The sequence below is a fragment of the Sparus aurata genome, chromosome 9, assembly GCF_900880675.1.
Source record: "Sparus aurata chromosome 9, fSpaAur1.1, whole genome shotgun sequence".
Lineage (NCBI taxonomy): Eukaryota > Metazoa > Chordata > Actinopteri > Spariformes > Sparidae > Sparus > Sparus aurata.
This window is the reverse complement of record NC_044195.1, coordinates 17,079,380-17,105,503: the sequence shown is the minus strand read 5'-3', so window position 1 is coordinate 17,105,503 and position 26,124 is coordinate 17,079,380. Positions and strand designations below refer to the sequence as shown.

Here is a 26,124-nt window from a genome sequence, read left to right as displayed (position 1 = left end):
TCATTTGTGGGAGTTCAATAGAAACATCGTCTTTATATAAATAATTGTGCATGAGCTATCCCTGGTCATAACAACCATTAAATATCAGTGGTGATTTGATACTGACTAAGTGGTCAAGTTCACATACCTATGGCCAGAACAGGCGGAACATTACACATAAAGATGATGTAGAGGACTTAAATCTTGTTGGATTACAGTTAAAACAATATAACAGAAATAACACAAACCTAATCTTACTCCTTTATCCTCTTTATTTCTCCATTTCTATGTTAGAGAGAAGTGAAAATAGAAAGCGATGGCAAGTTTGTGATATTTGAAGTGTACGTCAAACCAACAGTCACGAGGAATTCATTCATCGCCGGCGTTGACAGCTCACCTTATGCACCCATGGGTCTGCTAGATTGAGTTGATCTGCCCCAGTGGACAGTAATCCTCCTAGGGGATTTGGCTCCATCAGAGTCACCACAGACCACTAGCGGTGGGAACAGCTGATCATAAATGTGAGATATAAAATCAGAGGGGCTGTTATGTGTCACAGGGATGGCCATTTAATTTCACGTATGAGTCATCAACAGACTGCACATGACACATTTTTTATCAGTTGCTTCATTTTTCTTTTTAATAGGTCAGATAATTGTGGTGGAGTTTCTTTTTTACGTGCACTTTTCCCACAGCAGAGCAGGCAGGTACAGTAGCAGGGATTTTATGTCAGATGAGAGCACCGTTGTTTCCCACTTAGTATCCCTCCGTGGCTGTATTTATGATGCAGCTCCCAGTGGAACACCAACGTCACTGCATCCTGTCACTGTTAATAACGCCACACAGTGCTATCCCTCATTATGAGTTACCACTGGCTTTTTTTTTTCTTTTTTGTTTCCTCCCGCTCGGCTGCCAGCCAGAATTTAAGTCAGCGGGATGCCACTGTGCTAAGGGTTGATAGAACATTTTACAGGAAGCATCACTGTATGTATGTATGTATGTATGTATGTATGTATGTTAGTGCAGGCTTACAGTACATAAAGAGAGAATAGCCCCCCTCACCGTTGTCTCTTCCTCCTACCTCGCGACGCCTCCAGATGTGTCTGCTGTCAGCAACAAAAAGCACGCCCTTGCTTTCATTTCTCTCCAATTCTTTGTTGAGTTTAACTCTAACAAACCGTTCCACACGTTTCATGTTCTGTTTTTGAAAGAGCTGTCACACTCTGTCTTCTTGTATCTTAAAAAGCAAGTTTGACCAAAGGAGTTGAAGCTGCTCTGTTTTGATCTTTCAATGTCGAACTTTGGCTTAACTTAGCCGGAGGCGCTGTTACACTTTTAATACACCCCGTGGGTGTTATGAATAGGGTGTTGGCAACGGTGCCGTGGAGATAATGAGCACGAACTTCACGTTTTAATGTAGAAAGTGTCAATTATCACTCAATCGCTGTGATTGCCTGACTCAGTGGGGTTGCTAAAATGTGTGTAGGTGATTGCGGGGCATGCTCGCATGGCATGTTTAAAAAAGCACTCAGTTTATTTGTTGGTGTGCGATATTTTTAGTCATTCTTATGTAACAGATGGATGCATTCATTTAATGTGCGAGTGGAGTTGTTTATGTGGATGGCGTTCCACATGAATAATATGGAAGACAGTTAAAGCAAATTTAGTTGGACTGCGTGACTTGACTCCTGGCGGTTTCTTACAAAAAAATTGAAAAAAATCCATTATGTGGGCCATTGTTCAGGATGTTTTGACTGCAAAGTTTTTGCACAGGAAATCACTGGTCTGGACACAAATTGATTAGCCTAAATGTACATCAGAGTACACAAAGACCAAAAGATCTGTCAGTCGTGCAAATGAGAAGCTCTCGGGGGTGGAGTGGATCAGAAATGGCTGAGGGTTGGGAATGGAAGCCAGCTGGCTGCGTGGTGGACGAGGTCTCAGGCAACCATCTATTTTGTTCTGTCCTTTAGAGCTTTTAGCATAAAAGCAGTGAGTAGCACAATGAGGTGCAGGAGAATTCAAGTCTGAGTGACCGCAGGCTAAGTTCACCACTATATTTGGTCAGTGTTTTGTGCATGCAGTGCAATGCACGCCTTGGGAAAACGAGTCATAAAAACACAGATGTCCATCTTTTCGTAGTCTAATGTGAAGAGTAGATTCCAGGCTGATGCAGCGCTGTGTTGTTGTTTGGCTGTTTGACAGGTAGACCTGAGATTCCTGAGATTCACTTGCTCGCTCACTCACTCGCTCGCTCACTCACTCACTCACTCACTCACTCACTCACTCACTCGCGGTGAAATAGCAAGAGGAATCGTAATGGGTGGCCTGTTTCCCAGATGCAGTTTTATTCCCACCCAGAGGAGATTAACTAACCAAAAAACCTTTCTGTATAGAGGCACCAGAGAGCAGCTCAGGATAGTGCAGTTTCCCATGGCAACAATATCAGTGCTTCCAAAGACAAATACAGAAATACAATATTCAGCTGGAAAACAGACACTCTCATTCTGAAGTGTTACTGTGCAGAAGGTTTCAAACATATTGGTTTTGCTGATGTCATTTCATCTTTGTTTGCAAGTTGTTTCTTGCGCATCAGGAAAAACCTGGTGCTTTCTGGTCCGAAGTGGACAAAAATCATGATTTGTACGTCACAGAATAAGCGAGAACAGCAACATGTAATCCAAGTATTGTGTAAAATAAGTAGCAGATATGTTCTGTTGTGCTGTAATATTGATCGAAGGATTAGAGTGGTGGTGGTTTCAGAAGTCAAGCAGAGGGCAGCTGTTTTCTGAAACAAAAGGCAGTGCGTTTGTGCCCTGAACAGTACGGAGGCAGTGGAGGAACAGGGCCTTTAATCAGAGAGGTTCCTCTCTGTCTGAGCCACTTCTCCGCTCCGCTCCACAGGCCTCCTCCCAGGAGATGGTCATCTCGTCTGTCTCTCTGCAGATTGCATATCCAAACAGAATCACATCAGTGGTCTCGCTCTGCATAAGCGTCTTTGTTTAATCCGAGAGCGCGGAGTAAGCGGCGTCACCACCTATTTGCCGCATATCTCAAGTCACGCTCGCAGCACTTCACCTCCCGTCACTCAAGGAGGGCGAGGAGATAGTGTTTGTTTTGACCCGACTTTGTGGAGAGTTTGGTATGTAAGTGTTCAGTGATTGGTGATGGCAGTGGAGTGGAGGTGATTTCAGATCCACAGCATGCCATGGATTCAAGAAACACTCAGAAGAAAACATGCCTGACTCACCTCCTTGGTAACACTTTTTAGGAATCCTATGTTTATCATGCATTATAAGACATCATGAACATACTTATAGCACATTAAAATGTGCCTATACACCATATAATTGTTATAAGCACACATAATCATAAATCTTTATTACTGCAATGATTATAATGTAATAAAAAAATAACAACATTATGCAGAGGATTAATCCATTCATTATACACTTGTTAGAAAAAAACATTTTACAGTGTTTTGCATGCTGCTGTTGGATTACATAGAGCAAATAATGAACACTTATTAAGTTAGTAATTTATAACCGTTTTTTTAATGGATCACATCTGCCTATAAACAGGGATTTAATTACTTCTGTGGTGTTCTAATGTATTACAACAATGACTTCTTTCAACAGTGAGTGACCAGAAATTATAGAGAATTGATACATGACCTTACAAGTCATTACATAATGGTGTAAGATGTGTTGTCATTATTATTTTAAAGCTTTCTGAATATTGATAATTGCATATGACTACTGCTACTATTGTATATACTATACTTCATAAATATGTTTATAATGCAATATAGACATCAGGGTCATAATGACTTAGCATTATGAAAATCCATGAGCGCTATGATTACACAGATTATAATACATTCTGATACATTACATGAAGTACGTCAACAATGCATTATAGTGTCATTGTCAATTATAGTCAATTATTATTGACTTGTGTGTCCTATGAATTGATACCTAATTATTCATCTAATTTTATTACACAAGTTCAATTTGAAGGGTCTTTCAGTCATGTTGAGCCATCAATTAATTAAATAACTAGACATGTGATTTACATAAGGTTCGCGTATACGTTTGCATTAACTGGATTTATTTAGACTATTTTATTCACATTGACTCAACATGTAGAAAAAACTTGCATAACTGCATAAAACACAGGGGTGAATGTTACTAATTACAACTACTTGCATTACTGTAAGGAAGTCATTTTTTGGGTACTTGTTCTTAGACACAGTTATCTACTTAGTTATTTTTAAAATCAGCATTTAAAACAATAACAACAGGACAAAGTATTACAATAAGTCCAATTTGAAAAAATCGTGACCTTTCATCTTCATTGTTTGTAGCCAATCAGGCCATGATGCAGTCCCAAAATAAAAATCCACCTAGCAGATTTAAATATGTTTTATCAGATATTGGATTAGTCTTGATTGAATTCAAAGGGGATTGTTGGTTCTTGGCGGAGGTATGCGCTCTACTGCGTGCCATTCTAGTTGTCTATCTTTAAATAACGTAGCTGCAGCAACATGATTTTGATAAGTGTGTGTCTGTGTGTACACGCATTAAATGTATCCTGTCGTAATGTTGCTCATACATAAGACATTAACTGTAGAGTCGATCCGATGAGACTGGATCTCGCGTTCGATCACAAACTAAACTGGCTGCACTGGAAGAGAACAATGTGATGCCTAATTGACAATGGCGTATCCAAAGGAAAATGGAGATTAATAAGCCTCTCTGGTCCGTTCCTGGATGTTCCCTTTTTTGTCTCACCGAGTGCACGCTGAGAAAGCCGTTGGGTTTCATCTTCGGGCAATGAGCATGTGCTCAAATGTAAGCAAGATCGTGAGCAGATGCAGAGAAGATGACTTTCCAAACACCCCGTGAAGAAACACACCACCTAAATTCTCAATATACGTAATGGCGGGCATGTGGCACCAGAGTGTGGTCTCATATAGCCAGCCCACATGCAGATTGTTGGTGTAAATTATTCAACTTAACTTGAGCGTCTGCGTTGGAATGTGCTTCCCTTAGCTGTGCCTTGTCCATAATGCATAGTTACTCCCAACATTAAGAGGGTCTCAGCCTCGGAGAACGCGCCGGAATGCTTCGTCACAACCAGCCTGCGCTCAGAGAGATGAAAAGCGAAAGTGAACGACTGTGATAAAGCGAGGATCACGTTGTTCATGCAAGTTTTATGAGGGACTGAAAAGTGATCTTTTCCTCATCTCTCAGGCAGGACAATTGCAATAATATCTTCCAAATCATAAATGACAAAGTTGTGTGACAGACTATAGCCACTTTTCATCATCACAAGATGCACAAAATGAAGTCCTTCTAAACCAAATTGTGTTTTAGTCTTCGAACCTCAATGATGAAACCCTGATGTTTATTTGCTGCGGTTGCAAAGGCTTTCATAGTTTATTGATTTTTACACGCTATGAGTCATTTTTCTTGTAGTGTCTGTTAAAGATGACTTTTTGCTTCTTTGCTCCCGAATACTAACGTAAGCGGAATCCGAGGATAAACACATACAATTTGCCGTGTGTTTTGTTGTTTTGGTGCAGTTTGTCCTGAGAGAATTCCACGTTCGCTTCCAGCTTCTTCTTCTTCTAATTGTCCTCGCTCTGACTCTTGGGTAACCTGTTCATGAATTGTGCAGCGTGGCTTGCCCACTTGGCGCTCGATTACTTAGTCCGATGTGACTGTGCAGGCATTACTTATTTATGCCGGCTGAGGAGGATCAGTTTCACTGTCCACCAGTGCGGGTGAACCTTTTCAGCCCCTCTCTGTGAAGCCGGAGTGCTGCAACTCAGTGGCATAATGCACCTCCCGCCTGCAGACAAAAGAAATCAAAGATCGCAGTGTCCATGACTGTGGCGTTAATGCAGACACTTTGTGGCTGAGGGACAAAAAGTGGATTTGGGGGAAGAATTTGTCAGCCGGGGAACATATTCTGTGAGCACAGCAGCTGAAACTGTGAGTACCATGTGCTTTGTTGTGTTACAGACAATTGGAAAGGGTCAAACTTTTCATTGCTGAAGGTGTAATCCTGCGAAAACGCCACATCGACTTTTTATACATCGGATCCTTTGACTCAGACATGTCGTTCTGCTCGTGTTAAAGGTGCACTATGTAGTTTTGTGGGAGAACTTTAAATCAGAAGAGAAAGATCTTCATTCCGCCTGATTTTATGATTTAATTTTACGCCTACACAAACTAAATACACATCTCTCTTTGTTTTTGTGACTGAATGAACTGAATAAACAAACTGATACTGTTTTACTTTGTTTTATGTGGCGGACCCTGCCACCTCTCTAGCTTCAAACAGTGTTCAGGGTACCTCTGAGAACGGCTTGTTTATTCAGTTATAGAAAAATTAATATTTCTGAGTTCATAATATAACCTCAATAATATTGTAAATATTAAAAAATCTACATGGAGCCCCTTTGACATGGCTGCTATCCCAGATGCTGAAATGTAGGCTAACAAGTAGGACTCATCGATGAGGCGAACATGGCTCCGGCAGTGTCAGACAGTATCCAGTTTTGTCCACACACACATCATTTGTGCTGCAGGAAATGTGTTCTAAATTTACACCATACAGGAGGCCTGCTCCAAGCTAATGTACTGTGGGTCAGATAAATCCATATCTGTGTGGAAACACTAATATCCCCCAAACGCGGCGCTGTATTGGGAAAGAAAATCACATCGCTTCCTGTGTTGACTTGAAATGTAGTGCACAAAAAGAAAAAGGCACCGCGTTCAGCTACAACAAGGACTCTTTTATGAATTAATTATGGTTTAATGCACCCAGTAGTAGTCGGTGTGTTTTGTTCATTAGCTGAAGTGACCCTAGGATGTAGTTCATATTGTAGCCAACGCTCGCTTTACAATGTTTTCTTTCTCTCGGCTCGTGTCGACAGTGTTTTTATTCATATCTCGTGAAATGGGCACGTGCGCCAATACAGACTGTGCTCACAGGCACGCCCACGCGAAGACACACACACAGATACAGGCACACACCCCTGCGCACAATTTATTATCGCCAGTACAGTAACTGGGGAAACATTTAGAGGGGAAGAAAGAGGAGCTTTGAATAATGAATGCGAAGAGCCCTGTTACACGGCAGACAAGCCTTTGAAGTGACATAACTTACTGCCACCGCTTTCATAGCATCACCAGTGTGCAGACACAAAGACAGAGATAAAGGGTGGGCAAGGATAGAGGGGGGCGCAGACAAAAAGAGAGATGAAAACATTTTAACCAATTACGGTTCCTCTGAATACCTGCACTCTGCCAACTTGTAGCACAGTGGGGTGGGATGGCTGCATGCAGAATTGTGTTGGGTTGGTAAAATCAGAAAAATCAGCTGAAATTGAGATTTAGCCAGCCGCCGTCTTGCATACAAAAGCCTACAATAATTGTTTTTTTCTTTTTGTGAAAAGATGGTCATAGCTGGTTGTGTTCTGTGATAAACTTTATCACGTCTTCATGGCATTATGCAAATGGAATAACCACTTTATAAGAGAGTTCCTCTGGGCTTTCACTAAAGAACGTGCTGACATCTAGAAATAAAAGCAATTTCATGGCTCTCAAAGCGTAAGAGTGAGGCATGACAACTCCGCCTGTGTGCCTAGCTTACGTAATTAATTTGATTTGTATTCACTGAGTGAACTGTGTGTGGCTCTGGAACATTGTTTGTCATGCTGGAATCGCTCTCTTAATCGCCTCACATGAGCTATGTCTATTATTATTTCCTATGACAAGTCTTTTTTGAACGATTAGATAAACTAGGTCTGCAGATATACTCGCAGCTTGATACTACAGGTGTTATGCAAGAAGATCTTTTAGATAAAACTACACATAATATGATATAAAGTTGATGATATGTTGAAAATCTCTTGCAGCCACAGGACCAAATCCTCCGGCTGGCCGCCCCCGTCAGGGACCTGGAGCGCTTCGCAGGGACCCCCCAATGGCTGGGACATGGGCACCAGTAGAGAGGGGCGTGACTGCTACATCAAGTAAGTGCCCTGTGTTTAGAGAAACAGAGGGGGAGCTCTCTGCTGTCCCAGATGTTTCAGATGCTCTGCCAACCTGTGATTATTCCAGCCACGTCACTGCCTCCACACTGTCTCCATCTGTGCATTCAGAATACTGATTCTCTGTTCCCTCCACTGCTGCGCACACTCTGCCCCTGCCTCCCTCTCACTCTCTCTCGCACTCTCACGCACCCACCACACTCCTCATGCCGCCTCGCAAAACGCAAGGAGAGGGCTTTGGAGAGTGTGCGCGATGCGGTTGTTGCTGCCGCTGATGAAGAAATTCACCTGCGCGGGGACTTTGTTTTTTAATCCGAGAGTCTGCACATCACTCAGAGGATGCCGGGTTGTAGTGCCATAATTGATCCTCGGTAATTGGCACTTTTGGATATCTGCGCAGGCAGGTAAAAAGAAAACTCTCTACTGGCTCTTTATATGTTTGTGTGCACATGTTCCAACAAGTGAGTGTGTTGCTTGTTTCATCTTTGCTGTTGATGCGGCTGATCTTTGCTCTGTTTTGCACCCCGGAGACGTGCAACGCGAATTCATACTAGATCTAAAAATATTGCTGCATTTATGAACCCCTGTGCACGCCACATTCTGACTGATTCTGCAAAATGTGTGCTCCCTTTATCTGTTCACAATGTTGTCACTTCCTCTACTCAAAATATTAATTATAATTAAAAGACATGGATTGAAATGTTTGCATCCTAGACGCATCTTTGTAACGTGAGAAGATCAGTACATGTGCATGCTTTGTGGAATATGAGGTGAGGCACTTGTCACACATGGGTTATAGCATGAGAAGCGTGATGTCAGAGGAGTTATATAAGAAGTGAGGAGCAGTGAAAGTGCCTGGATGCAGAGTGTGCCTGGATGAGGCAGATCACAGAGGCTGTTATGGTTCCAGCTTTAGCTTCTTCTTCTTCCTCTTCCTTTTTTTTTTTTTTAATTAAAATTTGAGTAACACTCATGAATAAACAAATGTTTGTGTCTGCGATTGTCCGTGGCCATCTGAGTTTGTCAAGGCTACGGGAGGGGGTCGATGCTAAATTGTCGTATCTCTCGGTGGAACACATGTCTAGCCTGCGTGACGGGAGCACATGAATAAGGCAGTAGTCATTTAATATTTACAGTGTGACTCACGGTATTTAACACAGATGTGGTGTAGTTCGGAGAGTGTTGCGGCTGTGTTATGGAGGATTCTTCAACAGATTTCCCCAAAATGACAGATTCACCAGGGATTGAAAAGAGACCGGGTGGCAAGCACAGAAAGATGTCAAAGTACTTAAGTCAACCTAATCAAAGCATTTCACACACAAAGTTGGGTTCCATACGGGAGGTTTTAGAAAATTCCCAGTTACCAGTCCCCTAAAAGGAGGAGTGACACAGCAGAAAAAAAAACAAAACATTATGCCAATACACACTGGCTGTGATTGCATAATTTGAAAAACAGGACAAATATAACTGCCTCAGCACCAACAAACTGTGAGCCGTGTCAGAGCAAATTCACAGTGAGAGGAGCAGGATATTGCTTTTAGTAATGAGCTCAAGCCACTTTCTTTTTCCACAATGTGCTTTATGAAAATAGTCTATGAACAGTGACAGTCTCCCTGCTCATTTTCCTTCATCTTGTTAACCTTATAGCTCTCAGTGCACCTTCTGATTGCTGTGTAGAGCGTTGTGGTGCTACACTCGCAGCTAATGAGTATGATTAGGGGCCATTAGATGCATGGCTGTCTGCACAATGGGAATCCAGCCATGTTTAGCAGGTGGCCTTGGAGGGGAGGAGACAGCGCTCTTCCTGAATGCACAGGTCCATATGGTTTTGATTTGTTCACAATCTGTTGTCAAGGAAATAAAACCGACACAGAAAAACAAACGCAAAAGTGTAGGAGAAATGTGAAGCGAAAGAGCTCACCGTGCAGTTATTGTTGTTGCTTTGAGCTGCTGCATAATGACTGTCAAAATACTATGAAACAGATTCCTTGTTTTTATTGTTTGTGTGACGAGGTTGAGAACAAAACGTGTCACTTTAAGAGGCATTACAATAAACCTTATTATATTTAAAGACATTGTACGGGAAACAAAGATAAAAGATAAATGCTATCAGAATCAGAATCAGAAAAAACTTTATTGTCCCCTGCAAAAAGACTCTTCTGTATGGAGGCTCAAGTGTGTCACTAAAATAGGTACTAACATGAATGGTTACTTGTAATATTTTACAGATATATTTAGAAAAAACATTCTAAATTATACAATAAATATATATTAACTGAACCAATTAATAATCTACTCGATATTGATATTATACGCACCACTTCTATGTGTGTTTACACTGTCCCAAATTTTCTGGACTGGTTCTGTTGTCTACTTTCCTATGTTTTGTGGAAAATCCCTATAATATTTTATAAACATTATATCAGAAAGATATTATAAAGCCAAAAGACACACAAAGTTACATATATAAGAGTCAAAATTATATGTATAATACAGGGCTTTAAATAATCAAGTTCGTAAAATAGTGTTTGTTTGTTTTTTTAATTCATTTAAAGGTCATTATTGTGATTGTGAATTTATAAATTCAGAATCTTTGTCGGGTCCAAAATGATTGTTTTTTCATCTCTGCATAAGAATTCTGACATTTGGTTCCAGCTTCTAACAAGGGTTGTCAGCCAATAGTATAACTCCGCTGGTATCTGGTGGTATCTGTGTTTTATTCAGTGATCAACGCTCTTGGTAGTTGCCAGTTTGTGGAAGAAACAAAAGTAAGAATATTTCAGTTCCAAAGCATTCACCCAGCATTACTGTACTGCCCTAATGCTACTTAGCATTAGCAACGTTATCATTAGCTAGTGTTAGCAACATTATTGCTAGCTGGCTAACATCAGCAACGCAAGCTAAGCTAATTTGCGTGCTAACGTTGGCAATGTTGGCTAGTGCACAAACTGACGACCTCTGGGCCAAATGACTCAATCAACAGCAGCGTTTTAACGTGAAAGGAATGGAAGAAGGGAGATGTGACGACACATTTATTGGCTGAATGTTATCAATCACACCTTTGATATTAGTCCGTAGAGGCTGACAGCGATTTGCACCCTAAAATTTTGATGTGGTCATGTTTGATAACACATCATAATAAAGATAGAAAAGTATAACGACAAACCACATAGAAATGGAATCCATTGAATGAGCCAGAAAAGGAAACTAAGCCTTTTTTGACTCAAGCAGATTTTAGTGTTTCTCTGTAGATCACCTCAGGTATGGCACAGGGACAACCCACTCACCTCATTATTTCTGATTCCACCTCCACCTTTTCAGTTTTGTTACTGCGGGCTTTTCACATACCATCGACATGCTCTCTGCCTGCCCATAGCAGTGTCATTTTTTGGTACTCCATCTTGTCTTCCTCTCTCAAAATATAAAAGTATGTAATGTTTTTTCATCTTTTAATTATAAGTGAGACACAATGGGTGTGTGTGTATTTGAGATCTATCAATCAGTGTGTACTTGTGTTGGTCTAAGAATGATTAAGCATTTCGTGAGCTGTTGTTGTGATGATACACAACGTTATCTGGGCAAATCGCCCACATTTTGTGACTGGTAGATCCAGTAATTAAAACACTTGAAAGGCGATTAATGTGTTTTGCCTTTAGCTGCTTGGTAGCCGTTTTTAAATACCTTCCCTTACCTACTTTTGCAGTATTGGCGCAGAATTAGCAAGCACTGAGACTGCCTTACGTACAGTGAAAAAACAAATGTGGTTGAAGCATGGTGAGTGTCCCAATTTAAATACGTGGAATTGTGGATTGATTTCTTAATCTGAAAATGTGGATCTTAAGAAATCTTTGCTCAGCAGCATACACTTCCTGCATTGCACTTCCTGCACTAACTAAACTTGTATGCAGGAAAAGAGAAAGAGAGAGGATGCTGACTTTATCTTTTCATTACACCTCGATATAAATGTGCTGCTCAACTCAGTGTGCATGTGCGCCACATTTTTGCACATTAGCTGCTGGTTCCTCGAATAACACAAAGACTACTTTCTTTTTTTTGCTATTTTCTGAGCAATGCACAGGTTTAGTCTTACTGCAGATGTATTATTGCCACAGAGGTCTCTAACTAATTTTTGCTCCCTTTTACATGACATAAGGATACAGAGCAAAACAAGAGAGTGGGAGGAGGGATAACAACATCATCCTTGTAATAGGAAGCAGTCAGATTTATTTAAAAAGTATTCATTTAGAGAAAGGTTTACGAGGACGGTGCAGTGATAGTTCCTCAAATTAAAGAGAGCACCAGCCCTCAAAATGTTTGGACCTTCAGCTGAAAGGAGACGACAAAATGTGTTTTTATCTCCAATACATTATTGTAGCATTAGCTGTGGCCCAACAATAGCGACCCTGTTTTACTAGAACTGGCTTGTAAAGTCAATGTTTACAGACCGGTTAGGGCTGATCATCATATGTATGCATATAAAATCTCTATGTAAAGGTGAATGTGAGGGCATCACAGAAGAGCGGGTTCAATTTCAGTTCAGATAGAGGTTGAAAAGATCCGACACAGACATTCTTTCCACCCGCCTTTATCTTCAGACTGTCAAGCGGCTCCATTTTACATCCTAATGACGGACCACATGTTGAGGCTTTTTTCTTGTTTGCAGCTCTTGGAAAGAATCGCTGAATCCTCCTCGAAAATATCAGTTGACAATCACCTCGTTTTGAGCATCTTGCCGCCCTTGTTCTTTTTTTTCATAGTATTGGATTGGCGATTGACAGATCTCACTGTGTCTTTGTGCCGTGAAAGATTAATTGTTAGTATTTAGTGGTGAACAGTACATGTGTCAAGAATAACTGTGAATTACACACTGTCTGCCCACGGCTTTAATTAACCAACACTGTTGGCACCATACGGAGCTGCCTCTGCTGCTGCTTTTGCAGTCGGAGAGAGTGGAGAGACACTGTATAAACTCTGATCACACGATATGTGAGAGCTACATACAGTTTTTGCATGTCTTCAGCAAGAATAACTGCATTGCCAGGACGAAGGAAACCGCGTAGATCAGGGTGAATGAGGTTCAAACTGTACCGTGTATGTTTGCTGCCAGCTATCAAGGGCAGGTTCCCACTGTCATCGAGATAGCAAATCTTAAAATGCGGCCAGTCGGGAGGTTTCAACAGCATGACACTCCACAGCATACCTGCCCTGCATCTTTATTAGCCTATTCCGTGACACATATAACAGTGTGAGTACTACAGAAACCTGTAACTGCCTCTCGGTGAAACACACAGTGGATAGCTGCAATGTGAGAATACAAACATTGGAGCTTGATTACCATCGCCCACATGTTCTATTTTTGCAGCATCGCTCCTTATTTCAAAACAATATCTTCTGCCATCTTGTCTCTAGGCATAAAGGGTTTAGACTCTCTACACAGTTAGCAGTTATATCTATTGCTGCCACCTTTGCTGACTTTTTTTTTAACAGCTTTGACCAGTCTGAGCATCACTTGTCACTGTTTCTTCAAGATGTTCAGCGTTCATATTTTGAAATTAGCACAGCAACTAACGTTCACTTGTTCTAATGCCTTTGGAGTCGTGGCAGGAAGCACCGTCCATATGTACGTGCATACGTCCCTCCGAGGTCAGAGATCACCGTGACCTCATGGTGTCCCATTTTCGTGAACGCCATATTTCAAGAATGCATTTCGGGAACTTTCTCCTGCTATTTTTTTTACTTAACTAATAAATTCATACAACAATTATATCCTACACAAACCTCTATCGGTAAAAATGAAGAGCTGATAACATTTATTGTCGGAAATATCCAACACAAATTGCTCAAATGTCCTTATTTGTCTGACCAAGAGTCCAAAACCGAAAGATATTCAATTTACATTAAAAAGACAAGCAGCAAAAGACTTCATAATGTGGATAGAGCTCCCAGGGAAGTGCATTAAGCCGGCATTCCTTCTAAGCCATCTCCTTCTGCTCATTCAGTAGGGGGCTACCACCAACAAAAAGATATCTGATTGTATGTGAGCTTATGGGAAAATTAGTCTAATTCTCTTTTCATTTATTAACACGGTGATCAGTTTCCTAGTGAGTTTATGGTCTCAATCACTACCTTCAAGCCTTTTTCAATATACAGTTACTCACTAGGAACAAATACATAATGTCAGTAAAATCCCAAAAGTTGCCGAACACATTTCTGCTGATTAACTAATTGATTAATCAACTTGTAATTTTATATGCAATGACTACATATTTCTTTCTACGTCTCCGGCAATTTACTCAAAATCAAATCAATTGATGGTGACTGAAGACATTTACATTTTCCATGGAAATTTGGGAAATTTAAAATTGTCCTGGAAGCACTGAAGGTGGTTTTGCAACACAAAACCAGTTTCATACTGAAACAGAATCATCCAGCAGTGAAGACAGAAACAGGAAATATTGTTTGTTTCTTTCCTCTTACAGCCACGTCTCCCAGAGCAACTCCCTGGAGGAGGTCCGTCTGGAAGGGGACAAGTTTGTGCCACCAGCGCCCCGGAAGGTGGAGATGAGACGAGACCCAGTGCTTGGCTTTGGATTTGTGGCTGGCAGTGAGAAACCTGTGGTGGTCCGCTCAGTAACACCAGGTAAAGTGTCCCAGCTGTACAGTGAGCTCTCATACGTGCGACAGTGACTCAGTCTGTCCATGGCCATTATCAACACAATCCCTGAAGGAGGTGAAACCCACCTCAAATATAGCCAGAAAGGAGAGAGGGAAACCCACTCACTCAGTGGCTTACGTCGATGATTCATTGATTTTAACAGCACTCAGTGAGTAAGCATTCATTAGAGCCTTGAGCTAAAAGACAGGAAAGCAAGAACATCAAGAAAAATGGCACGACTGTGCGCAGTTTGTTCCACTTAACTCTTGTTTATTGTGTGTCGGCAGGGGGCCCATCAGAAGGCAAGCTGATCCCAGGGGACGAGATCATCATGATTAATGATGAGCCAGTCAGTTCAGCACCCAGGGAGAGGGTTATTGACCTTGTCAGGTATGACAACACACTAAGGTGAGATGCCATTTGCCTGCTGTTAAACCTGTTGTCTATAATTGTGCAGTGCTATAAAAATGATTCACACTCCCTGGAGGTTATTATGTTTTATCGTCTTACAGCACGGAATCAAAGTCGATTTAATGTGGCTTTTTTGACACAGATCAACAGAAAAAGACATGATTGATTGATTGATTGATTGATCTGTACAAAATGATCTGAATTACAAATATAAAATAAAAAATACGTTTGCATTGATTTTCATCGGAGAAGTAATCACCTATGCAGCCAGATAGTTTAGGAAGTCACATAACTATATAATTGCTCACTGCCTCTGGATATCGCACCAGCATATCGGACAAGATCGGAAACGTGTCTTTCACTCCATAAAGTTCAGGGGGAAAAAATTAAAAATACATACTGTTGAAAGTGTTAAATTAAAGGTGACTCATTGTGCTTTTTAACTTGTTTCCTCTCCTTCAGTGCTGTATTATGTTATGCATGCATGTGTGAACTGACCATTCAAAGAAGGTAAACTGGGTATTTTGGAGGGGGGCCTTAAAGAGACAGGAGCTAAAATAGAAAGTTTCAGGGAAAACAGTGCCGCAGCACTGGACAGTATGACAAACTGATGTCTTTTTGTAAACCTGTTCTAGTAGTGACCCAAAAAAATGATGAGCCTGAAAAGTAGTTGAATATGCTGATTAAATATGAATCAAGATTATGTTACTGTATAGTCTATTTATCATCTTAAATGTTGTCAGAAACATAAGTTAGTGTACTGTTTAGACAGTTTGAGGGACAGACTCACAAACATGGTAGGCTTACATTCACACTAACAGCCGGACTGAATATTAGTTTAAGATCACCAATACAAGAAAATGAGAGTGTCAAAAAAGGCACATTAAAGGTGCACTGTGTAGTTTTGGGGGGAAAAGAAATATGTTCAATCGTTCACATTTGAATAAACTGAATAAACAAACTGTCATCAAAGGACAAAACAATTTCATACTGTTTTACTTTGCTTATATTTGCAGGAACCTTCCAAGTATTCACCTTTCTATCTCCAAACAGCATCCTGGGGCATTTATTGTCCTCTGAGTTATGGAAATATATCGAATCAATATTTGATATATACATTTATTTGATAAATGCATGTAATAATCTATTTAAATGTTACCACTCTGAGTTTCCAAAACAACGTAGTACACCTTTAAATCCCCGATGATTCAGTGCTGTTAAAGAATAATAAAATAACATTTCCAGGAGTGCTGAATACTTCAAGCACTGGAACTAATCCCTCATTTTATTTTATTTTTTAAATTTAATTTTGTTATTATATTTTTGTGTTTTTGTTCACTTTGTTGTTACGAAACCATCTATTTTAGGTGGGTATTTTTGTGGAGCCACCTGCTCCATTCACCATGACTTAGCTGTATGCTGGTGTTGATGTTTCTTCATGCGTCTCATTTGATTAATATCACTGACACAGCTGAGTGGCTGGCTGTGAGCGTTTGGTCCTCATATGACCTGTGCGGCAGTCTGTAAACAGTACATTAGCACAGGCAAAAGTGCCCATGTGGCCACTCCTTCACCGCTCCTGTGGCCTTGAATGAGCTCAGTCTCTGCAGTAAAAAAAAAAAACTCTGCACTATGGAGGCAAGACAGGGCCGCCAGGAGCATCGCTGGGACACAATGTTCCTCCTGCTACCGTCCACTATGGTGTCTCAAAAATAACAAGACACATTTCCAGATTTCCCTCACCACAGTATTTTTAGTTTGTTTCTTTTTCTATTTGAGCTGAAAATTAATCTTTAATCATTCAAAATACTTTTGTGTGTTGCAGGAGCTGCAAGGAGTCCATATTGTTGACCGTTGTTCAGCCGTACCCAGTAAGTTTTTCTCCATCCTCTATGAATGAAATCGAGTTCATCCCAATAGGCTCTTTTTGTGTTTGTGGAGCTGATCTTTTGTGTCGACTCTATGAAAGCAAGTCATTAATCATGCCATATGTTTGTGCTGGCACTATATCAGAGTGTTAGAGCCCCGCTAACTCAAAGGGAGTCCAATGGCTGCAGTCCTTTCCCGGGCTTCTCGTGTTGTAGTGTCAGATCCTTGCAAGACCTCAGATGAACCTGCCACATCAACATTTACCACCCGTAACAGAGCACCAGATGGTGGTGGACACAGTGCCATGAGCATATATTCAGCCTTTGTTTACAGCTCACATAATCAGTCGCTGGGAATGGAATTATGCTTGAATCCCCTCCAAAAATAGACACATCATCTATGGATGCTCACAGAAAACCAGGATGTCGGCAGGTCTATTAAGTCTTAAAAGAGACCTATTATGCGTCTTGCCTTTAGTGTCTTATATTTGTTATTGTGCATGTTAAAGATCGTGAAAGTTAAAAAGGTCAACGTCCTCACCAACAGCCTGACTCACCCCGCGGTGCTGAGTCAGGCATGTGTGAGCCGACCAATCAGAGAAGAGTGGGTATTCAGGAGGAGGGGCCTTAAAGAGACATGAGCTAAAACAGTGTCAGACAGAGGGGGAATACAGTGCTGCAGTGCATTAAAGCATGCAAACCTATTCTAGTAGTAACCCAAAATAAAATGATGAGCCTGAAAATTTGCATAACTTGTCTAATTTAAAATGTCTTCAGTTCTAGAATTATGAGGCCTTAATGGTCATTACATAGTCTTAAAGTTAAATTTGTGAGGTCTTGATTGTTACAAATCTTTTATTTAATTTCATCTATAGATCTTTTCATTTCTCTTTGTCAAATAAGTCAAGATCTTCCTTGTGAAAGTCCAAATGTTTGATCTATTCAGAACTTTAACTAAACTTTAAACCTAATGCTGTACCTATTACTGTCTTTTACCTGTTGGCACAATGCACGGTAACCTAACTCACTCTAACAACCATAGTTATGAATAAAAATTACATCTCCCATCTGATATGAACTATATACCTCTATAATTGTGCTTGAATAAGAAACCTAAATTTGGTTAAAAACGATCTTGACATTTTTTTAAAGAAGTATCTTAAATAAAGTATCTGTTGCACCTTGAAAACAAAGTAAAAATGTTTTGTGATGAAAACCGTGACAGTAATTCAAGAGTTTTATAGCACACAACACTTCCTGAAATGTGAAAATGCACTCAGTGAATACATCCATTCATCGTGCATTTCATTAATCATTTTGTTCAAAGTGTTTCAGAGGCTCAGCATGATGAGTGTTAGGTCTTTAAAAAAACAGCCATTTAACAAGTGGCTTAACTTGAATAAGGATGTGATTTGCAGAAAAACATGGGAGTATTATTCTACAATACTCAGAGGGCCAAGCCGGTCTTATAATCCAGCCTGTAATTGCCTCCATTCACTATTCATTTTCTTTGCAGCCCCAGTGACACACCGGCAGTGAGGGTGTCCTCCCTCTTGTGCCCTTACACAGAGCCACCTCAGTGGCATCAGCACGGAGTGGAGACGTGGGATGTTGCCATGTTTTAAAAAGGGAACATGTCTTTGAATTGTGTGGAGCTGAAAACATGCATGTGTCATCTTTACACTGACTGATCGTCCTTGAAAGTGTCTTTTTTTTCTTTCTCCCTCTCCGTCTCTCTTTCTTCTTTCCCCTTCAAAAGTCACCCAAATCGGCATTCATCAGCGCAGCCAAAAAGGCCAAGTTAAAGACTAACCCTGTTAAAGTGCGCTTCGCTGAGGAGGTCATCATCAATGGCCAGGTCCCCGTAAGTCACACTGGACACTGATTCACTGAGCACACATCAAGGTTCTGAGCGAGAAGCAGCACCAGACTTGAACTATAAAAGCTGGCACAGAGAAGAGAGAAAATATTAGAAATCGCTAGCTGTAAAATGAAGACACGCACGAGCAAGAGGTGCACCTCCTCTGCTTATTCCTTTTCATCAAACTACCATCGCCGGGATGAAATAGAGAGCGTGTGCCTCTTAAGGCGAGAGCTTCCCTGATTTGTCGGATGTGTCACAGAAAAGAAGAGATTTTTTTAAGAGAGCAACCACAAATTCAAAGGACTATCAGGGAGTCATATCCTCTGAGCAAGAGGGACAGCGTCACACATAAAGCCAGGCAATGATTACTGAGGAAGATGCATCATTGTGTTACTTTGTATTACTTTCACAACTGCTTTTGCTCAAAAAAGTGCCCCAGAAATGAGATAAAAGGGTAAAAATGAATCACAGTAAAGAGAGACAGGGATGACACACTTTTGGAGGCTTTGGAGGCTGGTTTACTTGACAAAAGGACTACGGGATTTGTAAATTGGATTTTGGATTAAAGCAGAAAATAAGCTCAAACAGAAGTTTATGGTTCTTTTGTTCAGCAAGACGATTGTCACAGATGAACACCACTTTTATGATTTTTAAAAAGCTAAAGGAAGCGTAAATGTACTACATTGTGATCACACGACTTCACAACACCCCCACTAAACATCCTCCTGCATTACACTATACACACCCTACTTTAAAGGTGGTGTTGATAACATCCGTCTCCCCTTTCCATGGTATTCATGTCACACTACTGTCGTTCGAATCGTCAAGAGCCTTATAGTATTGGCTGTAGAGTTCTTACACAGACATAAACAAACTCATAACAATGTTTTTAAGGAAAAGAGATTGCATCTTTCTAAAAGCTCTGTGGAATTAAAAATTGATTTGTCAACATGACCTTTAAATTGATCAGTTAAGAAGCTGGAAAGTTAGTAGAATAGTTTGCAGTTTGTTTTGACAAGTGAGTAGCTGAGTCTCTGTGTTCGACGTAAAGATTTTTAATGTCCCCGACAACCTATGTGGTCTCATTTAGCCACTTGTTAGCAGCTGCCTTTTTAAAAAAAAGATATGTAAACACTTCGAAATTCACAACTTGGGTATTTACTGATGCATTTTATGTCATAGAACAAATCATGAAAATGTCTTGTGTCAGCTTGTGTTAACAACAAACCTTATTTTAAACATTTAACCAAAAATCCATTGACTTTGAAATACAAAAATATGAACATATTTCCAGGTTTTAAGGATCATTCCTGCAGCACCCTATAAGTCACATTCAAGTTTAAAGAAATAGTTTGACATTTAGGGAAATACACTAAAATGCACAACAAAATTATTTCCTTGGTGTTTACTTGTTTACATATAGTATATGTTTATTGTCTGAATAAATGTGTATATGTTCCATCTTTGTGTAGCATGGAGGACTTTGTAAACTTTTTAAGGCAACCCTGTGATTTATAATGACAAATAAAACACATTGAACCTTGCAGCTTGAACCTTGAGTTTGATAAGAAAATCAATACCATATTAGATCCGTATCTGCCGTAAGCTACAGTCAAGAGGTCTTATCTCATCTTCAAGACTGGAAGCAGGAAAAACAATCTGCCGACGAGCAACTTTAAAATGTCCCTAATTATCATGTTATATATTGTCTGTGTGTAAAAATGGCTAAGCTAAGCGATTCCTGGCTGCAGCTTCATAATTACAGTACAGACATGAGAGTGGTATCAGTCCTATCATCCCAGCAGGAAAGCAGATAAGTGTCTTCCACTTTCATCTTGAGCTCTTGAATGGGCGATCACTTTCTACCACGGGTCTTCCAATTGCTGAATTTACCAACCCAACTCCAGTGCACTTTAACAACAGTATATAAACACCTTTCAATTAGGAAAAAAACAGATTTGTTGATCAATACCTCTCGTTCCATCCTCAGGAAACGGTGAAGGACAACTCTCTTCTTTTTATGCCAAATGTTCTGAAGGTGTACCTGGAGAATGGGCAGACTAAATCATTTAAATTCGACAGCAACACATCCATTAAGGTAGGTGCCATGGAATAACTTTGCCATGCTATGAAATGCTGTTGCGTAATCTAAAGTGATGTCTGGTTTGAATGTTGAATGTTGTGCACAGCTGCACTGTACATTATGAACTACTCTCTCCACTCTGGCCTTATCTGAATTTAGATTGGGATTCACACAAAATTATTTTTAAGTTAATTAAATGTGGCGTGGGAAATACTTGGTCAGCACTACACAGTCCCTTTCTTAGTTGAAATTCCGATCGCATGTTCAGTATTAGTCACGTTTTTGTGTGTGTGTTCAGCCGTGAAAATGATTTATGGTCATGGCATTGAGCTGAGCGTGAGCAGGCTGCTGCATCTGCACACTTCTCAGTTTGTATTAACCACAACTTTGTCCGTGTGAAAGGATGTCATCTTGACCCTGCAAGAAAAGCTATCCATTAAGAGCATCGAGCACTTCTCTCTGATGCTGGAGCAAAGAGCTGAGGGAACCGCCAGCAAACTAATGCTCCTGCATGAGCAGGAGATGCTAACTCAGGTGAGACAGCTCTCTGGGGTGTCGCTAAACAGGGAAGAGTTAAATGATAGACTTGATGGCAAAACAGATGGAGGATAACACCCTCGTCTTCAGGGTGAAGTATTGTATATTTGTATTCAAACCACAGTCCAACAGGAGCAAAGCTGTAGTTACCGGTACAACAGCTTATACATGAAAGATTTTAATGGAATAGTTTTTGGGATACATTCGCTTTCTTGCCAAACGTTGAGAGGGTCCTTGAAATAGTCCCTTAAGAAAACCACTACTTCTTGTTTCTACACTTAAAGGGGCTCTGTGAAACATTAGCTGCTGTTGCTTTCTGTTAGCGGAGCACAGAGAGGCACTGAGACGAGGCACTGGAGGAAATACATAACGTCACATCTTATACACACCATCCACAGGCTTTTATAGTCAATCGAGAGACACAGGGAAGGTATGACGCTCACATTTGACCAACAGAAAAAGTGATTAATACATTTTTAATGACTACTAATCGTTACATACAGCTCCTTCAATTTGTGATCTTTAGATGTACTGCTAGGTGGATCAGAGCCGGGCTAGGTGTTTCTCCCTGTTTTCTGTATTTTTGCTAGGCTAGGCTAACCGTCTCCTGCCTCCAGCAACATATTTAAACACAGTATGTCATTACTGCGGCAAGGGGTCTCAAAACAATAAAACAAAGACATTGTTTGATGATTTCATGAAATAGCATAGGGATCATGGGAATTGCTGTGTTCATAATTAAATAATTACAATTGCTAATGAGAATATGTCTGATGTGACTCAAGCAGAAATGTTCTTGGACTAGGTAATGTTTTAAAGGAGATCTATGTTAAATCATGTTGTTCGTTTACCTCAGCATGTTATGTATGTTCTCATGCATGTAAAAGATCAGACAGAGGGGGGAGAGTGCTGCTGCACTGGACATTGAGAGAAAACTGATGTGTTATTTGAGCATTAAAGCATGTAAACCTTCTAGTAGTAACCTAAAATAAAACTAGGAAAAAATAAGCATAATGTGTTTCCTTTAAATCTTTGTTTTTGTTCATGTTCACTAATTTACTCATTTGATGTTTCCCTGGTTTAAACATAGTTTGAAACACTTACAATAATGTAATACAACTCAACAATTTATGTAACAGAAGGTGTTGTAATTTAAATGTAGACTTGTTGGATGATTTTATCTCTAACTTGTCATCCATTCCAGCAAGAAAGCGATTAATCAATATTCTATATTACTCCTGAGAGATCCCAGGTTTTGAGTCAGTACCAAATGTTGCATGTCATGTACTGTCCTTGTTTGTCCGGAAAAAAAATGCTTGTTAGAAGACATTGGACTAATGGGTGCCACCTTATCTTCCAACTTGTGGTCTAGGTGACACAGAGGCCAGGGTCACACAAGATGAAGTGCTTTTTCCGCATCACTTTTGTCCCAAAGGATCCTGTGGACCTGCTTAGGAGAGACGCAGTAGCATTTGAGTACCTCTATGTTCAGGTGAGTATAGCAGATGCAGATAAAACAAACAGTATCGTTTATAATGAAAGTTTTTTTAAAATATGTTAATCTGAAAACAATTCAGGACCAGGACCTACTCTAGATCTATAATAATGACTTAAACAAAGGTATGGTTGTTGTTAGAGTGTTGAGTTTCTTGACAAGAAGAGTAGCTCCATTGTAACCTCCTCCTTTCCTCTCCTTCTCCGGCTCCTCCAGAGCTGTAACGACGTGGTATTGGAGAGATTTGGGTCAGAGCTGAAATACGACACGGCCCTCCATCTGGCTGCTCTGCAAATGTATATTCTAACCATCAATACCAAGCAGTCCCAGAAAGTGTCCCTCAAGTATATTGAGTAAGTAGACTGGATTTCACATTTTGCCATGTGGGCTTCGAAGTCCTTTGTTCCCAGGTGTAGAGGATACTACTGAATCAAGAATGCTGTTAAACAATAAAACAATAGCGATCCCGCTATTATTGTTCTACCTCAGTGCCAGAAGATACATCCCTGCTGGTCAGTGGATGATTTTGATTGTACCCCGTCAGTGAATCAATGCACCACTTGTGGGTGAAGTAAATTGATCGCTGGCAGAGAATGATGACTCGACCGTTTATCATAGCGCTCGACTGACCTTCTCTAATCTATATGAATTGTGCGTGTGCAGGAAGGAGTGGGGTCTGGCATTGTTCCTGCCTCCTGCTGTGCTCTCTAGCATGAAAGAGAAGAACATCAAAAAAGCTCTCACTCACATCCTCAAAACCAACCAGAACCTGGTGCCGCCTGGTAAAAAGGTAGAGCGTGCTACTGCTTCCTTTTTTCCTCTCTCTCTCTATCTCATTCTCTTTGCCTTGCACTCATGTGAACAGACTCTTGGCTACCACCTGGTGGCCAGCTCAGTTACAAAATAAAAGATGACGTTGCACCTCAGTTAAATGCCTCATTTAAACTTCATTCTGTATCACTTGTTTCCTCTCTCTTCCAGCTGACTGCCTTGCAGGCAAAGGTCCATTATCTGAAGTATCTCAGTGACTTGAGGCTGTACGGAGGACGGGTGTTTAAATCCACACTAATTGTGAGTGAAGCCGTCTTGCCGTATACGCAGCAAATACATGGCGAGTCACATGCTGTTCATTTCAGAGGGTGATACATGTGCAGTCTCTCTCTTTCCCTTTGCAGCAAGGCGAGAAGCACACAGAGGTGACGCTGCTGGTCGGGCCCAAATACGGCATCAGCCATGTGATTAACACCAAAACAAACCTGGTAGCACTTCTGGCTGATTTCAGTCACGTCAACCGCATTGAGATGTACACAGAGGATGAGAACAGGGTCAGAGTGGAATTACACGTTCTGGACGTAAAGGTTAATAAACCCTCTAATACAAATAAGTATGTGCTGGCAGGGTTTGTGAATATTTCCTATGGTTTTAGCCAACAACATTAAGTCTGTGCTGCAGTCATTATAACCTCATTCTACAGCCCAGATCTCCCATTTACTTTGCGCCCATTGTCATCTGCTTATCTGCCTCTTTCACAGCCCATCACTCTCTTAATGGAGTCCGTTGATGCAATGAATCTGGCCTGTTTGACTGCTGGCTACTATAGATTACTGGTGGACTCCCGGCGCTCCATCTTCAACGTGGCCAAAAACACAGACAGCCTGGAAACAAGTACGTCTGAGCTGAGGATCACAAAATGACTCGTCAGAAAAGTGTTGTGTTCAAATGTTTCAATTTTGGTTCCTCTTTCCAGGCCATGCTGCGAGAGTAAAGCAGAACTACCAGGCCATCGAGTGCACATACAGCACACCAAATAAAGGATGTGAAGACAGAAACAACCAGAGGTGCAGCCAAGACTATTCTGATCAGGAGTGTGAATACCTTGACCACGGGAGATATGAGGGCCAGCCGGTCTACGTGACTGAGATCCACCAGGCCCACTCGATGCACATGGCGGAGAGAGTGGAGTGCTGCAGAATCCCTTGCTCTCAAACTTACCTCAACGTCCCGAGAACCAAACCCCAAGACTCTTCCAGGAGTGCAAAGGTCTCCTTCATTTTTGGAGATCCCCCCTTAGACAGTGTAAACCCCCAGAATCTGGGATACCAGCGATTGATGGATGAGGGCCCAGAGAATCTAGACAATCACAGCCCCATGTACAGGCGTCTTGAGGAGGACTATAAGATGATGGATGCCATAGAAGATGGCGACGGGTATCAGTACTCCACCAAAATCTTTGGGCCTACCGAGTGCATCGAGGAGCCGCTGCTGCACGACATCTGCTACGCCGAGACGACAGATGACGCAGAGGATGAGGATGACATCAGCTGCGAGGAGGACATGGTGATGAGTGACATTGACAAGCCTATGCTGCTCTCGCTCTCAGGGTCCAGCGATGACATCATTGACTTGACCTCCCTCCCTCCCCCACCGGAGGGGAATGACGAGGAGGACAGTGACGTACTGCTGCACTCTCTTAACCTGGCCATCGCTGCTCCTCCTCCCGGCTTCAGGGACAGCTCAGACGAGGAGGAGCAGCAGCAAGGGGCTGGGGGTCGGGCCCCGGCGGCCCGCAATGATATCCCAGTGTCTGTCATAGATTCAGTGCCCACCCACAGGGCAGAGGGCCATGGAGAGCCGCTGAACGATGCAGTGGTGTCCACCTTACAGGCACTCGAGGCCCTCGCTGCGTCTGAGGAACAGAGTCCAGCACAGTCCGAGAGTAGCACAGGTTCTCCTTTCACTATTGTAACGTTCATCCATTAACACCGTTCATGTTCCAGCCATTCACTTTTGATTTGTTGTTGTTGATTTTTCTTTTTCAATAAAACCCATTTTGTTCTATGTTTCCATTTGTGTGAGTATTTCTTCATTCATTTCAGCGCACAAACAGCTGTGTTCATCACAGGGTCATTCATTTTGTCATGATTTGTTATTGTTTTGTGGATCATTTTTGTTGGTTATCACAATTACACACCACATGATATCAGAGGGTCTGTTGCTAATACTAAAAAATGCATGCCGATTTAAGTTATCTAACAAAATTCTGTCAAAGTAATTATTCACGCCTTGTTCCCCCACAAGCTAACTCACTACCATGAACTTTATTTGACTCATTCTCTAACCTGTGATATTTTTGTTTTGCCTCAGATTAAGTCATTAATGAGATGTTT

The 26,124-nt window shown here is 41.1% G+C and overlaps 1 protein-coding gene across 9 annotated transcripts in view; it reads left to right on the top strand.

The window, feature by feature from the left end:
* Positions 1-26,124, top strand: part of LOC115587671 (FERM and PDZ domain-containing protein 4-like) — a 40,471-nt gene that overhangs the window by 9,608 nt on the left and 4,739 nt on the right. For 3 of the 9 annotated variants that reach the window (XM_030427600.1, XM_030427603.1, XM_030427604.1), the window contains exons 2-15: positions 7,910-8,026; positions 14,524-14,684; positions 14,987-15,107; positions 16,936-16,981; positions 18,738-18,842; positions 20,833-20,940; positions 21,328-21,459; positions 22,835-22,954; positions 23,174-23,310; positions 23,621-23,747; positions 23,939-24,028; positions 24,112-24,315; positions 24,490-24,622; positions 24,705-25,682. In XM_030427600.1, the coding sequence (XP_030283460.1) occupies positions 7,910-8,026; positions 14,524-14,684; positions 14,987-15,107; positions 16,936-16,981; positions 18,738-18,842; positions 20,833-20,940; positions 21,328-21,459; positions 22,835-22,954; positions 23,174-23,310; positions 23,621-23,747; positions 23,939-24,028; positions 24,112-24,315; positions 24,490-24,622; positions 24,705-25,682 (2,579 nt within the window). Of the gene's footprint in view, positions 1-7,909; positions 8,027-8,123; positions 8,449-14,523; positions 14,685-14,986; positions 15,108-16,935; positions 16,982-18,737; positions 18,843-20,832; positions 20,941-21,327; positions 21,460-22,834; positions 22,955-23,173; positions 23,311-23,620; positions 23,748-23,938; positions 24,029-24,111; positions 24,316-24,489; positions 24,623-24,704; positions 25,683-26,124 lie in introns of those variants that run through there. The other 6 variants (XM_030427605.1, XM_030427607.1, XM_030427601.1 and 3 more) reach the window with 4 other exon arrangements.